Source organism: Schistocerca nitens, chromosome 3 (genome assembly GCF_023898315.1).
Source record: "Schistocerca nitens isolate TAMUIC-IGC-003100 chromosome 3, iqSchNite1.1, whole genome shotgun sequence".
NCBI lineage: Eukaryota > Metazoa > Arthropoda > Insecta > Orthoptera > Acrididae > Schistocerca > Schistocerca nitens.
The window spans coordinates 754028397-754049165 of NC_064616.1; the positions used below are offsets into that span (position 1 = coordinate 754028397).

Below are 20769 nucleotides of genomic sequence, written 5' to 3' on the forward strand. Positions count from 1 at the left end.
AATAAGGAGCCAATACCGCAGAGTACTCTGTGTAAAACCGCATTGGAATTATCTGCACCTGGGGACGTTTTTGTTTTCAACTCTCTCACTTGCTTCCCTAAACTAGGGATACATACTTCTAAGTCCTCCAAACGGGTGTCTGTGCGACAGTTAAATGAATTTATGTTTATACGATTCTCTTGTGTGAATGATTTCTCAAACGCGAAATTTAAAATTTCTGCTTTCCTTTTGCCATTGCCACTCCAAACTGGTCGACGAGTGACTGGATAGAAGCCTTGAAATCGTTTAGTGATTTTACGTATGGCCAGAATTTTCCCTGATTTTCAGCAACATCTTTCGCCAAGGTTATGACACTGGAAGTTGTTGTATGCTTCGCGTATTGATCTTCTTACGGACGCAAAAGTTTCTATTAACTTCTCACTGTCGGCGTTTGTGGGCTCTTTCTTGAACCGAGAGTGCAACAACTGTTTCCTCAGCATTTTCCGAATTTCATTATTAAACCACGGATGGTCTTTTCCATCCTTAATCTACTTACTTGGGACAAACGTCTCCAGGGCCCGATTTACAATCTTTTCAACTTTGCCCACAATTTCCCTACGTCCGTCATATTGAAACTAAATGATATCTTTTCACTGTCTAAGTAGGATGCTAACAATTGCTTATCTGCTTTTCTAGCATAAATAATCTCCTAGCCTTCTTGGTGGGTTTATTAGCCTCAGCAACCATCCTCGCTATGATGACATCATGATCACTAATCCCTGTTTCTATAGTGGCACTGTCGATGAGATCAGGCTTGTTAGTAGCTACAAGGTCTAAAATATTTCCTTTGCGTGTGGGTTGTCTAACTAGTTGTTCAAGACAGTTTTTGGAAAACGTGCTCAAAAGCACTTCACGAGACTGTCTGTTCGCACCACCTGCAGTGAATCAGAGGACGTATACTCGGGAGATTAAAGTCGCATTCCGCTAACACTTCATGCTCCGGGTAGTTCCACGCTACTCAGCTTAGTCTTTACTTGAATGATTCTACAACTGCTACGGAAAATCGGGTGGCCGGTAAAAACATCAAATAATTAACCTGTGCTCTCCAATGTCGCCTACATGTGTCCAGCTAATTCACAGTGGGATTCAGTTTTGACCTCGATAGACACAATACTTTTGTCGCCAGCAAAGAACACTCCTCCTCCTGTGGCGCCTAATCTGTCATTTCGATATGGTATTTCCAATGCCTTGCTAAATATTTTGGAGTTTTCTGCTTCGGGTGTGAACCAGCTATTGGTCCCCAGAATAATTTGAGCCCAACAATTTTTCTGGTGGGCAGTAAGTTCAGGATCGTTATTGCGAATATTTCGACAATTTACTGCTAAAATTTTGTCAGTGGAAGTGTCTCTACTTTGTACGCGATTTGCTCTTATTCTCTGCGTATTGACTGGTGAGCGTTCACGAGAACACCTCAAACTACTCAAAATATTCCAGAAGTACTCTGCTGGTCGAGTAACTGCTTCCTGTGTGTAGTGCTCCCTTTATCTACCAAGACAAATCCTACAACTCTCCTCCCCATAATGTAGGACGAGAAGTTTGCTGCCATGACTGTCACAGCATCCACGGAGCCTCTGATTGAGGCTCTTCACTCAACTCCAAACCAAAGGACCCCAGTCGACTCTGGGTACGGTGCTGCAAATTGTAAGCTCTGCTTGCACCCCTCGAGCAGTCTTCGACATTTGTGCTAGCTGCCTGTCGGAACTGATGATGGCCTCAGAACACAAGCGACGGGCGTCGTTGGTGCCGACATGAGCAACAACTTGCTGACTACTGCACCCTGAACCTTCTATAGACACAGGCAGGGCCTCGTCCACATCTCGGATGAGGCCCTCCGGCAGACACACTAGTGCACATTGGGATTCTTTCCAGCCTCGGACGCTGTTTCCCTAAGGGGCTCCATAACGTGCTTAGCATCGGAGCTACCGATAACCGCACCCCCCCTCCCCCTTTTTCAGTTCGGACCCTGTCAAAGGGGCGGACACCTCTTCATTCAGAGAGCGAATATCTACATGTATTACAAAGCCCTCGCAGCGTTTTTTCGCTTACAAGGGAACCTCCCCATCGCACCCCCCTCAGATTTAGTTTTAAGTTGGCACAGTGGATAGGCCTTGAAAAACCGAACACAGATCAATCGAGAAAACAGGAAGAAGTTGTGTCGAACTATAAAAAATTAAGCAAAATATACAAACTCAGCAGTCCACGTGAAGATATGTAACATCATGGACTTTCCAAAGCAAGGAGCGCCGTGGTCCCGTGGTTAGCGTGAGCAGCTGCGGAACGAAAGGTCCCCGGTTCAAGTCTCGCCTCAAGCGAAAAATTTTTCTTTATTTTAGCAAATTTATGATCTATCCATTCGTTCATTGACGTCTCTGTTCACTGTAATAAGTTTAGTGTCTGTGTTTTGCGGCCGCACCGCAAAACCGTGCGATTAGTAGACGAAAGGACGTGCCTCTCCAATGGGAACCGAAAATTTTTGATCGCAAGGTCATAGGTCAACCGATTCCTCCACAGGAAAACACGTCTGATATACTCTATACTACAGTGGTGACGGCATGTGCGTCGCATGACAGGAATATGTTGTCGACCCACCTAACTTGTACACTTGGCGAATGGGTAAAAAGATTCTTCTACGTTGTCCGATTTAGGTTTTCTTGTGGATCTGATAATTACTCCCAATAAAGTGATGAAAACATAAGAGTTTGTCACATAAACTGCAACAAATGAATCCAAAAGTCTCACACTCGCACACTTTTCGCTGTGCTCTGTCAAAACATATGTTTTTTACGTTTTCAAATTTTTCCGTGTGTATACCGTCAAATCCTGCATATGTCCAAGCAAATCTGAACATGTCCTGGAATTTTGGAGAGCGAAGTTGATTATGTGTTAGTGCCTGAACTTTGATAATTGACTGAAAATTAAAAATTAAACTTTTTCCTCGAAGGAAGACTTGAACCAAGAACCTCTTGTTTCGCAGCTGCTCACTCTAACCACGGGACCACAGCGCTCCTGTGGTCTGTCGGTCCTTGATGTTGCCTATCTTGCGCATGGACTACTCAGTTTGTATATTTTGCTTATTTTTTCATAGTTCCACACAACTTCTTCCCGTTTTCTCGATTGATCTGTGTTCAGTTTTTCAAGGTCTATCCAATGTGGCAACTTATAACTAAATCTGAGGGGGGTGCGATGGGGAGGTTCCCTTGTTAGATGTGAAAACTCATCTCAGGATCTATAGTAGAGTCTTTGATACGGTTTTCAGTAATAGATAGACTGATTCATGAGGAAGGTTTATATGTTACCGCTATGGCAGACAACTCGTCCCAAAACCCTTCCACCTGGTATACAAGATTATTGAGACTGGTGCAATACAGTCAGATTTAAAGAAGAATGTAATGATTCCAGTTCCAGAGAAGACAGATGTTGACAAGAGTGAATATTACCGAACCATCGGATTAATAAGTCATGGCTGCAAAATACTGACACGAATTATTAGCAGGAGAATGGAACAGCTGGTAGAACCCGACCTCGTGGAAGATTAGAATGATTTCCGGAGAAAAGAAGGAACACGGGAGACAATACGGGTTCTACTATTTCTCTTGGAAGATAGGTTTCCCTTTCTTTAGTCTAAGTTTATTGCATTTGCAGATTTAGAGTACACTTTTGATTTTATTGTCTAGAATACATCCTTTGAAATTCTGGAAGTTGCAGTATAAAATTCAGGTGGGAAAGATTGTCTACAATTTCTCCAGACTGAGGTAATAAGAGTCGATGGCCATGAAAGTGTAGCAGTAGTTGAATGAGTGAGCGAAGAGGCTTACACAGGACGCATTAACGTGGAGAGCTGCATCAAACCAGTTTTCGGACTGAAGACCACCAGCACCAAAACAGCAACGACAATTAACACAACATTTTAAGCTGATCAGGATGGTGTAGTTAGATGCTTATCTGGTTCTAAGGGACAGAAAAGTTCTCCGCAGTAACTCCTGTCTCTGGCTCCGCATACGCCGATAGGAAAACAATTACCTACAACGAACACCGAAACGCCGCTTTGGCGCATCCATTCTCTAGGGAGAGGGAATAAAAAAAAGAATGTTTAAAGCAACAAACTCAAATGATAAGAGGAGAGGGCACAGGAGTACTCACCGGTAGCTGAAAGTGCGGCAGGTGAAGAAGCGCGCGTTGAGGCAGTCACGCTCGCACTGGCCCAGCGAGTGGGCGCTAAGCGAGTCCCGCACCACGGAGGGGTGCAGCCTCTGTCCGCTGCGCACCCTCCAGAAGCAGTCTGAAAACATTTCAGTACTCCATCTCAGTGTCCAAATTCTCAAATATAAAATGCAACTTTCACGATTATTGATTGAGTGAATTCAAAGCGAGGTTAAACGCATAAGATTCTCTCGTTGTACAGTCCGCATCAAATCTGAACTAAAACTCGAGCTTTCGAAAGTACCCATACGCTTCTTCGTCAGGAGATGGCAATCCGCCTGGAGCAAAGTCTGCCTCCTTTATAGTGATGTTCAAACTTGTTACTGGTCGACTGAGTGACGTCACCTGGAGGGCGGGACTCATATGCGCAAATGTGAGAAAATTAGAATGAAACAGTAAGCCCCCTCTCCGCCCCCCGCCCTATCATTAGCCCTGAAGGGCGGCAAGGGAGCGGAGATCACCACCATGGTTTTTGGTTTTATTTCCTTGAAGGAGCTCCGTCTTAAGTGCTCGTCTCAAGATCTGACCGGATATTTGTGCAGCTTCTTTTGTGGAGATACTTCAATACAAGTAACTGCTTCATCTACAGAAGTCTGAGGCTACTGTTAATATTGTGTGCCATGTCATTAATATACAACATGAACAGCAACGCTTCCAATATACTTCCCTGAGACACGCCTAAATTTGCAGGAGTTGGACGAAAATATGTAAACACTGCGAGAAATATACGTTTGGACAGATGCTAGCCAAGCCTGCAGGTTGTGCTATTGTATTTGACCACGAACGGCATCTGTACAACGTCTTCATTTGTCGCAAACGTCAGTCCTGGTCAGAACGGTGTGCTTTGTGGCTGTGAGTGCATTACGTCGGAGCAAAGTGAATTCGAACGTACGAAAATTGATGGTGCTTGTATGGTAGCTGCTTCCGTAACGAAGGTAGCCGAAGTGTTTGGTGTTACAGGAAGCACCGTATCGAAGATTGATACCACATACAAGTAAATCGGAAAAACTTCGTCCGCTAAGTCACAGCGCAGACGACAGTGGGTGTTGAGTGTTTGTAACGGACAGTCATTGAAGAGGATTGTGTCGAAAAATAAGAGGATGAAAGCTGCAAATGTCACTGCAGAATGGAACGTCCTAAATGCGAACCCTAGCAGCACCAAAACTACACAACGGGAGCTCCATAAGCTGGGAATTGCAGGGCGAGCTGGCCGAAACAATACATCAGAGATGCAAATACCTGTAACAGGAAAACGCAGTACCAAATATATAAAACCTGGGCTGTGGAGCAATGGAAGAATGTCATTTGGTCAGATGAGTTTTGCTTCACATTCTTTCCAGCTTCTGGGTGAGGTTACGTCCCAAGAGACAAAAGTGGCGGGGCTTCGGTGATAGCATTTTATACAGATTAACTAATTAAATACGTTCATTAGTGTGCTCTTCAAGCTTGCCATTAAAGGTTTTTCTTTTATTTGCGTATTCTTCCAGTAATCGCAAAAAGTTCGTTTTGGATACATTCGGCTGTTTAGGTCTAATTTTTGAACTTGCATATTTAGCGTTATACCACAATTTTAAGTTCATTTGCTAATAGTTTACTTACATACTAGTTTCCAAAACATATTTAGTGTCCTTTTACATCTAAATTTAATATATTATCGCTATCACTTAGTAAATCTCTTAACTAATTACCAAACTCCCATGGATACTAAGTGAGTGAGCTGCAGTAGGAAAGTTAGTTTAGGGGTTTTGTGCAGCTGTTGTGACAGGTGATTTTATTGGGGAAATTTTAGCGGTGTAGGAATTGGGGGAGCAAACGAGACTCTTCCACTCTTTTGCAGGGTTAGGATTATAGCTGAACAGGAGGAGAAAATTAGAGCCCTTGCGGCTAATTTGGACAGAGCGAAGGAGGAACTGAAGAGGTTAAGGGGGGAGGAGAGTAAACAGCGGCGGGAAGTGGTCGCTGGGAACAGGGGCCACAGAAAGAGAACAGTGTCTAACAGTTTCCCAATTGGCACAACCAATAGATTTGCCTTGCTACCACAGTTAAGTAAGGAAGAGGCTCCAGTAGAAGTAGATGTAGTTAAGATGCAACAGAACCTCACTAGGAAACCAACTGTTTCAAAGAAAAAAAATAGAAAGTAAGAGGATAGTTCTGTTGCTAGGTAGCAGCCATGGAAGAGGTGTGGGCCAGATTTTGCAGGACAAATTAGGTGACAGGTACCAGGTCACAAACGTTTTCAAGCCAAGTGCATGTCTTAGACAGGTGGTAGAGGATATAGGTTCCTTGTGCAAGGGTTTCTCAAAGGAGGATCATGTGATGATCGTGGGTGGAGTGGGAAACAGTATTGATAGGGGTCAGGTCTACAGTATTTAGTGTGACCTGTTGAAAACAGCCTTTGCAACGACCCATACCATTGTTGGGCTGGTGCCTGCTTTCGTGCGGCATGATCAGCCCCAGTTGAACCGCACTGCCAGGAGGGTAATTATGGAGTTGCACCAGTTGCGTAGGGCGGCCACTCTGTCAGACACTGGATTGGTTCCTGTCGAGGCTATTGATAGGGGGGATTTCAGAAGGCATGGCCTACACCTCAATAGGATAAAGTGGCAGGGTTGTTAGCGAAATCCATAAGGGGGGACACTAGTACTCATGGATGTACCTCTTTTTTAGACTAATATCAGTGTCCGATGAGAGGTTCAGGCAGGCAGGTGCTAAAGAGGTCCATATCTCACAAGATTCTCACAACAGTAAAGTAAATAGTAATGTTACCATATTTAACCAAAATATTGGTGGATTAAAGAAAAAATTAGATTCTCACAAAAGTAAAGTAAAAAATAATGTGCTCATTTTTCACCAAAATATTCCGGGATTGAAGAATATAGTCGATGAGCTCCTGGTTTGTTTAGATGACATTGAATCTGATAATGTAATAGATATACTATGCCTGTCTGAGTATCACATTGGGTCTGACATGGAAAAGGTAAATATCAGTGGTTATAAACTAGCTGCACATATGAGTAGAGAGAATAAGGTGAGAGGAGGAGTTACCATATATGTCAAAAGTTATCACTGTGTAAAAAGCTTAGATACAAAAAAGTTTTGTCTAGAGCAACATATAGAAGCATGTGCCTGTCAATTTAAACTGAAGGAGGGCTGTTTTGTAATTCTAACAGTATATAGGTCCCCTTCAGGAAACTTTCATTTATTCCTGGAAAACTTGGATGCCTTGTTGTGCTATCTGTCAGACAGGGGAAAGCAAATTATTATTTGTGGGGATTTCAATGTTGATTTACTGAAAGAGTGTAATAGGAAGAGTGACATGGAAGTCTTGCTCGGGTCTTTCAGTTTGACATCTGTCATTGATTTTCCTACTCGGGTAGTAAAGGACAGCAGCACATTGATAGATAACACTTTTATAGGCCAAGGTAAGTTTAAAAACATAAATTCTTGTACTGTGGGGAATGGCCTTTCTGATCAAGGTGCTCAGCTAGTTACAGTATACGACATACCTCCATTCAGTAATTCAAAACTACTTATTGGTGCGATTTTGCGAAACCGAAGTTTCATCTAAGTATACTGCAGGCCTGTTGTTCTCAGTACGCAATAAGTGCACTGTACGCAAAAACATCGCTCTTGCGCTGCTGTGACTCTGAATTCCATCAAAATTTTCATCTCTCATAATACTTTCGGAACAAAAAAACAAGTGAGGCGAGAAGACGAACGGAGGTCTCTGAGGCATAGTATTAATTTCTTCACGGAAGCCTCTCTGTATTTTTCTAGTCGTCACATACTATTCACTGTCATAGTAACCAAGTACAGTTCTGCCCATGAGCTCATCGAAGAAAATCGTCAAATTCTGTAGATTCCCGTTCTCGTTTATATCACTGTCTTGGAGATTCAACACCCGAGTTAGCATCTGGAGACACTGCCGATACTGTTTCTCTGTTAATACGGCCTACAGTCGACTCGGAATTAGCATATTCTTTTGCTGTCAGTTGAAGAATTAGCGGAAAATTTATGTTATTCCCGGCTTCTTCATTGTTGGCCAGATCAGTAAAAAACTCAGTAAGTTCGATAGGACAATTTTAGCTTCTTTTCAAATATCTAGTCTCCTTTTACGCACACCGGTAGGTATAGCATTACCCGCAGGACCTTGCTCCTGCATTTTGTTGACTACATAGCACAAATCAGTTAACTTTCCCACGGCAGACTGGTTTGATGCAGCTCCCCACGCTACTCTATCCTGTAAAAGACTCTCCATCCCCGAATAACTACTGTAACCTACGTCGATCTCAATATGCTTACTTTATTGGTTCAAATGGCTCTGAGCACTATGGGACTTGACATCTATGGTCATCAGTCCCATAGAACTTAGAACTACTTAAACCTAACTAACCTAAGGACATCACACAACACCCAGTCATCACGAGGCAGAGAAAAATCCCTGACCCCGCCGGGAATCGAACCCGGGAACCCGGGCGCGGGTAGCGAAAACGCTACCGCACGACCACGAGCTGCGGACTTTATTGATCTCTTGGTATCCCTCTACGATTTTTACCTCCTATGCTTCCTTCCAATACTAAATTGGCGATACCTTGGTGACTCAGGATGTGTGCTATCAACCGATCACTTCTCCTATACAGGTTGTGCCACAAATTTCGTTTCTCCACACTTCTGTTCAGTACCTCTCCATTAGTTACGTGATCTGCCCAACTAATATTCAGTATTCTTCTGTAGCGCCACGTTTCAAAAGCTTATTTTCTCTTCTTGTCAACCAGTTTATCGTCCATGTTTCACTTTCATATCTGGCTGCACTCGATACAAATACTTTCAGAAAGGGCATACGATGTTGACAAATTTATGTTCTTCAGAAACGCTTTTCTTGCAATCACCAGTCTACGTTTTGATATCCTCTCTAATTCGGTCATCATCAGTTATTTTGCTGACCAAATACCAAAACTCATGTATTGGTTTTAGTGTCTCTTTTTTCAATCTAATTTCCTCAGCATCACCTCATTTCATTCGACTGCATTTCATTATCCTTGTTTTACTTACTTTGATGACATACTACGTCCTCATTTCAGGACACTGTCAATTCCGTTCAATTGTTCTTACAAGTCGTTTGCTATCTCTGACAGAATTAAAATGTCATCGGCAAACCTCCAAGTTTTAATTCTTCTTCCTGAACGTTAATTCCCACTCGACATTTTTCTTTGTTTTCCTTTACTGCTTTCTTAGTGTGGAGACTGGATAACATCCGGGATTGGCTACAACGTTGTCTCACTCCCTTCTCAACCAGTGCTTCTCTTTTATGCTCTTCGACTGTTATAAGTGATGCCTGGTTTCGTTGCAGTTGTAAATAGCATTTCACTCCCTGTATTTTACCCCTGCTACCTTCAGAATTTCAAATACACTCCTGGAAATTGAAATAAGAACACCGTGAATTCATTGTCCCAGGAAGGGGAAACTTTATTGACACATTCCTGGGGTCAGATACATCACATGATCACACTGACAGAACCACAGGCACATAGACACAGGCAACAGAGCATGCACAATGTCGGCACTAGTACAGTGTATATCCACCTTTCGCAGCAATGCAGGCTGCTATTCTCCCATGGAGACGATCGTAGAGATGCTGGATGTAGTCCTGTGGAACGGCTTGCCATGCCATTTCCACCTGGCGCCTCAGTTGGACCAGCGTTCGTGCTGGACGTGCAGACCGCGTGAGACGACGCTTCATCCAGACCCAAACATGCTCAATGGGGGACAGATCCGGAGATCTTGCTGGCCAGGGTAGTTGACTTACACCTTCTAGAGCACGTTGGGTGGCACGGGATACATGCGGACGTGCATTGTCCTGTTGGAACAGCAAGTTCCCTTGCCGGTCTAGGAATGGTAGAACGATGGGTTCGATGACGGTTTGGATGTACCGTGCACTATTCAGTGTCCCCTCGACGATCACCAGTGGTGTACGGCCAGTGTAGGAGATCACTCCCCACACCATGATGCCGGGTGTTGGCCCTGTGTGCCTCGGTCGTATGCAGTCCTGATTGTGGCGCTCACCTGCACGGCGCCAAACACGCATACGACCATCATTGGCACCAAGGCAGAAGCGACTCTCATCGCTGAAGACGACACGTCTCCATTCGTCCCTCCATTCACGCCTGTCGCGACACCACTGGAGGCGGGCTGCACGATGTTGGGGCGTGAGCGGAAGACGGCCTAACGGTGTGCGGGACCGTAGCCCAGCTTCATGGAGACGGTTGCGAATGGTCCTCGCAGATACCCCAGGAGCAACAGTGTCCCTAATTTGCTGGGAAGTGGCGGTGCGGTCCCCTACGGCACTGCGTAGGATCCTACGGTCTTGGCGTGCATCCGTGCGTCGCTGCGGTCCGGTCCCAGGTCGACGGGCACGTGCACCTTCCGCCGACCACTGGCGACAACATCGATGTACTGTGGAGACCTCACGCCCCACGTGTTGAGCAATTCGGCTGTACGTCCACCCGGCCTCCCGCATGCCCACTATACGCCCTCGCTCAAAGTCCGTCAGCTGCACATACGGTTCACGTCCACGCTGTCGCGGCATGCTACCAGTGTTAAAGACTGCGATGGAGCTCCGTATGCCACGGCAAACTGGCTGACACTGACGGCGGCGGTGCACAAATGCTGCGCAGCTAGCGCCATTCGACGGCCAACACCGCGGTTCCTGGTGTGTCCGCTGTGCCGTGCGTGTGATCATTGCTTGTACAGCCCTCTCGCAGTGTCCGGAGCAAGTATGGTGGGTCTGACACACCGGTGTCAATGTGTTCTTTTTTCCATTTCTAGGAGTGTATGTAATAGCCCTCTGAAGCAGAGTATTTTCCCAGATAGACTGAAGTATGACATTGTTAAACCACTGCATAGAAAAGGGGATACGTCTGATGTCAACAACTACCGCCCAATCTTTCTTCTAACTGCCTTATCCAAAATTCTTGAAAAAGTAATGTATTATACAGTAGCTTCACAACTTTGTAAAAATAAAGTTTTAACAGAATGTTAGTTTGGTTTCCAGAAAGGTTTTTCAACGGAGAATGCTATATATACTTTCACTAATGAAATATTAAATGCTCTGAGTAACCGGAAGTCACTCTTTGGGATTTTTTATGATCTCTCAAAGGCTTTTGATTGTGTAATTCATAGAATACTTCTAGATAAGCTCAAGTACTATGCTATGAATGGGAGAGCGCTCAAATGGTTTAAATCATACCTAACTGAAAGAATGCAGAAAGTTGAAATAAGCAGTTCACAAAATATGCAAAAAACTGGTGATTTCTCAAACTGATGAACAATCAAGAATGAGGTGCTGCAAGGTTCGGCCTTGGGTCCTCTGCTGTTCTTAATATATATTAATGACTTGCCATTCTACATTCACGAAGACGCAAAGCTGGTACTTTTTGCCGATGATACAAGTATATCTATCACACCCAACAGACATGAATTCACTGATGTAATTGTAAACGATGTTTTTCAGAAAATCATTAATAGGTTCTCTGCAAATGGGCGCTCATTAAACTTCGACAAAACACAGTATATACAGTTCCACACGGTAAATGGAATGACACAAATAATAAATATGGACTTCGATCAGAAACCGGTAGCTAAGGTAGAATATACAAAATTTATAGGTGTATGCATTGATGAGGGGTTGAACTGGAAAAAACACGCTGAAGATCTGCTGAAACGTTTGAGTTCAGCTACTTATGCTACTAGGGTCATTGCAAATTTTGGCTATATACATCTCAGTAAATTAGCTTACCACGCCTATTTTCATTCTCTGCTTTCTTATGGTATCATATTCTGGGGTAACTCATCATTGAGTAAAAGAGTGTTCATTGCACAAAAGCGTGCAATCAGAATAATTGCTGGAGCTCATCCAAGATCATCCTGCAGACCCTTATTTAAAGATCTAGGGATCTTCACTGTAGCCTCACAATATATATATTCACTTATGAAATTTGTTATTAACAATACGAACGAATTCAAAAGTAATAGCAGTGTACATGGCTACAACACTAGAAGAAAGGATGATCTTCACTACTCAAGGTTAAATCTAACTTTTACTCAGAAGGGGTAACATTATGCTGCCACAAAAGTCTTTGGTCACTTATCTAATAGCATCAAAAGTATGACAGATAGCCATATAGCATTTAAAAGGAAATTAAAAGAATTTATGAATGGCAGTTCCTTCTAATCATTAGATGTATTTTTGGATATAGTAAGTGGGTAATTTCCACACCCCCCCGCCACAAAAAATTAAAAATATTAAGTGTCATGTAATATTTTGTGTAATGTAATATCATGTATAGATACCTTTTATTAACCTGACACGTTCCACATCATTACGAAGTGTTGTATTCATGATCTATGGAACAAGTACTAATCTAATCTAATCTAATCTAATTTGGGTAGCGGTATCGTGGTGTTCCATGGTCCCCATTCTTACTCTGCAAGGTCGCATTACTGCCAAGTGTTATGTGACCATTTTGGTTGATCAGACCCATCCTAAGATGCAATGTTTCTTTCCCAATGGTGATGCTGTATTCCAAGGCGACAGAACCCCTGTTCGCACAGCTCCGATAGTACAGAACTAGTTTTGTGTGCAATGGAATGAATGGTCGCATCTCCACTGGCCACCACAGTTACCAGATCTCAGTATTATTTAACATTTGTGGTCTACTTCGGAAAGAAGGGTTCGTGATTGCTGTTCACCACCATCATCATTAGGTGAACTTGCCACTATCGTGCAGGAAGAATAGTATAAGTTTCCCTTGAAAGCCATATAGGACCTGTATTTATCCATTCTGAGATGAGTGGAAGCTGTTTCGAATGCCATTCGTTTCCTACACCGTGGATGGGCCCACATGTTGCCATGGTTGTTTAGAGGAAGCCGCAGAAGTTTTTCTGGGCAGATATTACAAATCCCTCATACAGTACTGATTTAACTTCATGTGATTTTTACATTTTTTGAGCCCTGAAGAAAGACATTCGTGGCCGTTGATTTGCTTCGGACGAGGAGATGCAAGCTTGGGCTCAATTATGGTTCCATAAGCAATTACAATCTTTTTCCATGAGGCACGGACCATCTTGTCTCACAGTGGGATAACTGTATTAACAGTTACTTCGATTACTTTTGAAGTAATAAACAGTTTGCTTACTTTTTCCATTGTCTCATTTCAATTGACTGCCCCTTATACTTCAGAACACCAGATGATAGGCTACAATTTCGGTTATAATACAGAACAACTAAATAAATAGATAATGAGTACATATTCTTTCGACTATTCCAGCTGTCTGTTCAAAGCTGATCGTCCAAGGTTCACAGAATCACTAACTATGCCCGTTGTGTGATGACGGTGCTTCCCTGAAAAGGAGGATCACTGTCCGCAGATTGTAGATATAAAAACGTGTCACGTCATATTAAGGTGATACAGCACCGATTAAAAATGAGATGTGAAGTGTCAATAAAAGATATATTTGTTTCTTTTTACACAGTCTCTGCTCTGTGATAGGGGTTTGAAAGTGAGGTGGCGGAACGAGTAGTATAAGTCATTTTTTATTCTGGTGTTATGAAGCCGGCCGCTGTGGTCGAGCGGTTCGAGGCTCTTCAGTCCGGCACGGTGCTGCTGCTACGGTCGCAGGTTCAAATCCTGCCTCGGGCATGGATGTGTGTGATGTCCTTAGGTTAGTTAGGTTTAAGTAGTTCTAAGTCTAGGAGACTGATGAAAAAAATGGTTCAAATGGCTCTGAGCACTATGGAACTTAACATCTGAGGTCATCAGTCCCCTAGAACGTAGAACTACTTAAACCTAACTAACCTAAGGACATCACACACATCCATGGCCGAGGCAGGATTCGAACCTGCGACCGTAGCAGTCGCGCGGTTCCGAACTGAAGCGCCTAGAACCGCTCGGCCACCGCGGCCGGCCGGACTGATGACCTCAGATGTTAAGTCCCATAGTGCTTACAGCCATTTGAACCATTTTGCTGTTATGAACGTTGCTGTTATTTGCAGATTGTGGTTGACTGTTGACAACAACCTTCACAAGGGAGTAGATGTACTGTGAGGCTGTTACCAGAATCTCGGACTGTTTGAGGTGCTTTCTACAAGAGGGTCTGAAGCGGATACCACACATTATCTTTATTGAACGCTTCTGCACAACACATGCGCACTTTCTTCCTGAGTGACGAGGTACCCTACGATATGATGCCATAAGACAGTAGTGGTTGAAAGCGGGAAAAGTAAGTAAACTTTTTGACCTTTTCATCTCCCAAATCTAATATTAAACGTAAGACAAAATCTGCAGAGCTTCGACATTTAAGAGCATCTCTAACCTGTGACTTCCAGCTCAGCTTCTTACGAATACACACACCTAAGAATTTAAAATGTTATGCTTCATTTTTTCATGATTTCTGATGGTGTCGTCCGGCTTTGTGGAGTACAGAATTGCATTTTTTGTCTTTTGTCTTAGTCCAATGACGGGTCATTTGCAAGAAGCCAGTTATTAATTTTAAAGGAAATTTTATTTACATATTCTATTGTTGAATTTTCTTCAATATTCTTTCTTAAATACTTGCATTATCAGTAAAGGAACTATGCATACTTGCTGGACACATGATGGTATACATACTTATTCATAAGTACCTGTAGGGTGTCAGAAGACGACTGCACGAGAACTACAAGATGTACAGAAAATAGACACATATCGTTGGATAGAGCATGTGCCCAAGTTTTTAACTCACATAGCAGCCAGTATTTGTGATGCGGTAAACGTCAATACAGGTGGAAGAGCACGTACCTGCAGTTCAATAAAGTTGCTGCTGGCTGAGGAGGGGCAGTGCCAACACTCCGCTTTTGAAAGCTGTTCATTGAGCTGCCTATCTACAGGCGCTTGGAGAGATGCTCTATCTACTGATATGTGTCATTTTTCTGTACGTATTGTAGTGTTCGTGCAGCTGTCTTCTAAAGCACTGGAGGTACTTACGAATAACCCTGTATAGGGAGAACGAGAGCGGATCCATTAACGATCCCCTTGATACAGCTTTCGTGATTATTTCACATTTTCTATGTGGCCAGAAAGGGATGAAGAGTTGGCAACATATTGATTTTGGCCGTCATATTATGTGAAAAAGTCGACACGTCTCCACAAAGTATTGTGAGGAGGGATGTGACACACTGTTTGTGTTGAAACGTCCATAAAGAAAAATTTAAATATCCTTCAACAAAGAGAACAGCAAGTAGAAGAAATATCCATTTAATTCACGCAGCAATTCGTTGATTTCCGCTGACTGCATTACTACTAGAACGTTATGCAATATGATAAGGTCTCTCTTCCTTTTGAGAAGTTTACACTTCATAATGTCATTACTACCTGCATGGTCGATGATTTTTTCTCCATGTTATTTAGCACTGTTCCAAAAATTACGACTTTGTTCACTGTTCAGGTTTTCGTTCTAATGCCAGAAATAGATTTCACCACGAGAAAAAGCAGAGGTGGTAGCGAACAGTTTTTGGTTTGCATATGTTGTGCCGTTTTCACTAGTTTAACCTTAAGGTGTGCCACAGCGTCTTTAGAAGAGAAAGTATAAAAGAAAATGAGTACTATTGCGTACAGTACGTCGACGACTAGGTTTAGTCGTTTTCTTGTAACGTTTGTATTCGTATTTCTTCACGAGCACTGGTACTTCTCCTTTGAGGAGGAAGTATAATGAACATAAAATTGGCCCACCCAGAAGATACAACACTATCGCTGAATAACACTGCATCTAGACTTCATAATGGCCTCAAATGGGCGAGAAAGAAAGGCCACAAATATCTTCAGGTATGCTATATCTCGGTAAAGCTACTCACTGATGATTAGGTCCCGCACAGCTACAAATTCTAGGGACATAGATTGCTGCCTTTCACACATTTTTCCAAATGCACTTGGCAACAAAATTAAAGGATCAGTCTTTCGAAACCCCGTAATTGTCTCCCATTCCTACGTATAAGTCTGAAATTTACTCAAAGGCGCCTACAACCTTCCTCTGTAATATTCCAAAAGCGTGGCGCCCTGCGACGTTACCCTGCAGCTTGGCGATAATTCAAACAACAAGATCTCAACACACGCGGAAAAAGATCATAGCTCAAAAGTTCATGTGAGCTGTAGGGTGGGTTAATGATGTCACACTGGCACCAAATTTCACCACAATTATACTCAACGCCACCGAGGACGTTTCACACGATGGAAAGGTCACTACATCTACATCAACATAGATACTCCGCCAACCACCGTAAGGTGCGTGGCGGAGGGTAACCTGTACCACTACTTTTCATTTCCCCTCCCGTTCCACTCGCAAATATAGCGAGGGAAAATCGACTGTTAGTACGCCTTCGTATGAGCCATCATTTCTCATATCTTATCACGTGGTTCTTACGCGCAATGTACCAGGGATATTCGGAAAGTAAGTTCCGATCTGTCAAGAATAGGAAACCACTGTGAAAATCTAATAAAGCTTTGCACATATGTGTTCGACAGTGTCTCTATTAGCCCTGTCGATTGTATCACGTCGCTCTTTTCTGTTCTGAGCGCATGGTGAGCACATAAAGATGCGTAGAAAATAGTGTTCCCGCCACGTATGAGGTCCTGGTGAGAGATTTCACCTGATGTTATGCAGCCCATATTACAAAACTGTCATACGGTTCCTACTTCGTGACAATTCTTGGTCGCAATCTGCAGGGGCAATGAAAATGCTCCTGCAGCGTTCTCGATGGGAAGTGTTTGATCATCCACACTACAGCAGGTAATTGGCTGCCTCTGTGTTTCATCTCTGCTCACATTAACTACTGGCTATGAAGACAACATTTTCACACAGACAACGAGCTATAGATGAGAGTAGAGAATTGGCGGGAAGCATAGGCGGCTGCCTTCTATGACGAGAGTATTGTAAAGTTGGTATAACGGTGCGACAGATGTTCTAGCTGGAGCGGCGACTATGTGGAGAAGTAGCTGGAAGGTGGAGCCAAATGTCGCAAATAAAACATTTCTGATTTTCAATGTAGTTTCCATTTCGTGACTGATCAGAACTTACTTTCTGGACAAGCCTTGTATGTTGGCGGCAGAAGACCCGTTCGACAGTCAGCTTCAAATGTCGGTTCTCTAAATTTTCTCAATAGGGTTTCCCGAAAAAAATTACGCCTTCCCTCCAGGGATTACCATTTGTGGTTCCGAAGCATCTCCGTAACACTTAAGGTTTGTTCGAACCTACCGGAAAAAAAGAAACTGCCCTCCTCTGAATTACTTCAATGTCTTCCTTCAATCTGTAATGTTAGGGATCCAAAACACTCGAGCAGTACTCAAGAGTAGGTAGCACCATCGTCCTATATGCGGTCTCCTTTACAGGTGAGCCACTCTTTCCTAAAATTATCCCAATAAACGGAATTAGACGATTTGCCTTCCCCAACACAGTTTGCACATGCTCCTTCCATCTCGTATCGCTTTTCACCGTTGCGCCCAGATATTTAAACGACTTGACTGTGTCAAGCTGGACACTAGTAATACTGTATACGAACATTAAAAGTTTATTTTTCCTACTCATTCGCATTAACTTACAGTTTTCCACATTTAGGGCTAGGTGCCATTCATCATACCAACTGGAAATTGTGTCTGTCGTCTTGTATCTTCCTGAAGTCACTCAACTTCGGCACCTTACCGTACATCACGGCATAATCAGCAAACAACCGCAGACTGTCGCCCAAATCATTTATGTATGTAGAGAACAAGAGCTGTCCTGTTACACTTCCCTGGGGAATTCGGCATTCCTGACGATCCCCTTGTCTCTGATGAACACTCGCCGTCGAGGACAACATACTGGGTTCTATTACTTAAAAAGTCTTCGAGCCACTCACATATCTGTGAAATTATTCCATATACTCGTCTCTTCGTTAACAGCCTGCAATGGGACATCGTGTCGAATGCTTTCCGGAAATCTAGAAATATGGAATCTGCCTGTTGCACTTCACCCATAGTTCTCAGTATATCACGTGAGAAAAGGGCAAGCTGAGATTCGTACGAGCGATACCATACTGATTCGTGGACATAAGCTGCATAGACGCAAGAAAATTTATTGTATTCGAACTGAGAATGTGTTTAAGGATTCTGCAGCAAACAGAAGTTAGGGATAGTGGTCTGCAATTTTGCGGGTCCTTTCTTTTACCTTTCTTATGTACTGGAGTCACCTGCGTTTTTTGTAGTCTCTTGGAACTTTGTGCTGAGAGAGAGATTGACGATAAATGCAAGCTAGGCAAGGGGCCAATGCCGTAGAGCACACTTTGTAAAATAGAATTGGGATTCTATCCGGACCTGGTGATTTATTTGTTTTCAAATCTTTAAGTTGCTTCTCAACGCCAGGTATGCTTATTTCTATGTCGTCCATATGAGAATGTGTCCGATGGTCAAATGACGATATATTTGTACGGTTCTCCTGCGTGAACGATTCCTTGAAAGTGAAATTTAAATTTCGGGTTTCGTTTTGCTGTCTTCAATTGTCACACCAGACTGGTCAGCAAGGGACTGAATGGCAGCCTTAGACCCACTTAGCGATTATCCATAGGACCAGAATTTTCTCGGGTTCTCTACCACATCTTTTGCTAAGGTGTGACAGTGGTAGTTGTTATATGATTCGCGCGTTCATCTTTTTACAGACGCATGAATCTCTACTAACGTTCGCTCGTCGTCATTTGTGCGTTATCTTTCGAACCGAGAATGCAACAGCCTCTGCTTCTTCGGCATCTTCCGAATTTTGTTATTAAAACATGGTGGATCTTTTCCATCCTTTTTCCACTCACTAAGCACATAGCTCTGCATACCACGATTTACAGTCTCCTTAAACTTTATCCACAATTCCTCTACATCCATCTTACTGGAACTAAGTGATGCCAGTTCACTATCTAAGTGAGATACTAACAACTACTTATCTCCTCTATGTAGCAATAGAGATAATGTTTTTGTCAACTGCAATGAAAACTCCTCCTTCTATGGCCTTTAATCTGTCTTTCCGATATACGTCCCACGACTCGCTAAATGTCTCAGAGCTTTCCACTTCGGGTATCAGCCAGCTCTCAGTCCCAAGAATAATTTGAGAGCGAGAACCTGCCTGGAGGGCAGTAAATTCTGGAACTGTATTACAAATACTTTGGCAGTTCACTGAAACAATTGTGACAGTCGAAGTGTCTTTATTCTGAACACCGTTTGCCTTTCCTTGCTGTGAATCGACTAGCGAGTGTCCCTGTTACCCACATATCGCTCCTTCTTTTAACATCTCTGAGGCGCTCTGAACCGTGACACTCAGCGTTGAACTCACGCGATCTTCGTATGGGTGGCCAAGGAAAGCATTTAAGACACACCGTCGCTCAGAATCGACACGGAAAGGTCTAAGGGTGTGGCAAAAAGGGCGCGACAGCAATTTTTGCTCATGTGTAGGGGCTGGAACCACTATGATCGTTCAAAACAATTCGATGAACGTTTAACATGATCAGAAGGAGCAAACCCAGTTATACATTTTTTAGCCGTGCTGTTTGCCACCCTTCTGTGGCGTGATCACGCAGGAGTGTAACATCAACATGTCGTGAATAAACCGGTGGAGAATCCCTTATCCCTCTAACTCCCTTCCCCCCCTCCCCCCCCCCCCCCCAGTTCTACCTCACTGCCACCCAGGCAACTTGGTGCCTGTCAAAAACTTTGATACTAACTCAGCCTTACGACTGCTCTAGCGCCTGAAGGTAGGCAAACCCTTCCCAGAGAGTGTCGAAGGGGTTGCCTGACCCACAGGAGCCAGAACAACCTCGTTGTTGAATTGCTGTCGAAATTTCTGAATGTTCGTTTACAACGTGTGCAAAAAACGTGCGCTGATGACTCTAAGGATGTTGCAGAACTGGGGGAGGGGGGGGGTTGTTAGAGGGACCCTTTGCCGTTTTATTTGCCCACATGTGAATGTTGCGCTCACGCTACAGGAGGGCTGAAAACAGGGTGTTGGAATAGCATAAGTGCTGTTCGCTGCTTCTGATCACGTTCTAATTTCGTTAATGGTTTTTAACGGTCGCTAGTGGTTACAACATGTACACGAGAGCAAAAATTGCGGTCGCGCTGCACTCCAAAACGGTGTGATCACGTTCAATGGAAATGCAGCCCCCCAATGTCTTTAGAGAAGGACTGAAACGTCTGATGGTGTCAGAAGTTTCAGACGCTGTCTAGAACGTCGACCTGTTGCGCCCTAGGGAAAGGGGTGGTTTCACTGAAATCCTTTATACCATACCCTTGTACCTGTTCGTGTTGGTTCTGAGCGGCGGTGGATCTGAAGTGCTTTCCTCAGCGAACCATAAGAAAACACCGTAATTTCAACGTTCGGTGTCGCGGTTCTGACCTCCATCGCAGACACATCAAAAGAAGGGGTGATGTGTGTAAGAGAGATAATGATGACCTTCTCATTGTGTACACGTCCACAGCGGCGTTGGGA

General features: G+C 43.5%; 1 protein-coding gene across 2 annotated transcripts in view; it reads right to left on the reverse strand.

The window, feature by feature from the left end:
* The window catches only part of LOC126249749 (uncharacterized), a 535036-nt gene that overhangs the window by 91190 nt on the left and 423077 nt on the right, over positions 1 to 20769 (reverse strand). For both annotated transcript variants that reach the window (XM_049951429.1, XM_049951430.1), the window contains one exon: positions 4180 to 4318. In XM_049951429.1, coding sequence (XP_049807386.1) covers positions 4180 to 4318 — 139 coding nt within the window. The remainder of the gene's footprint in view (positions 1 to 4179; positions 4319 to 20769) is intronic.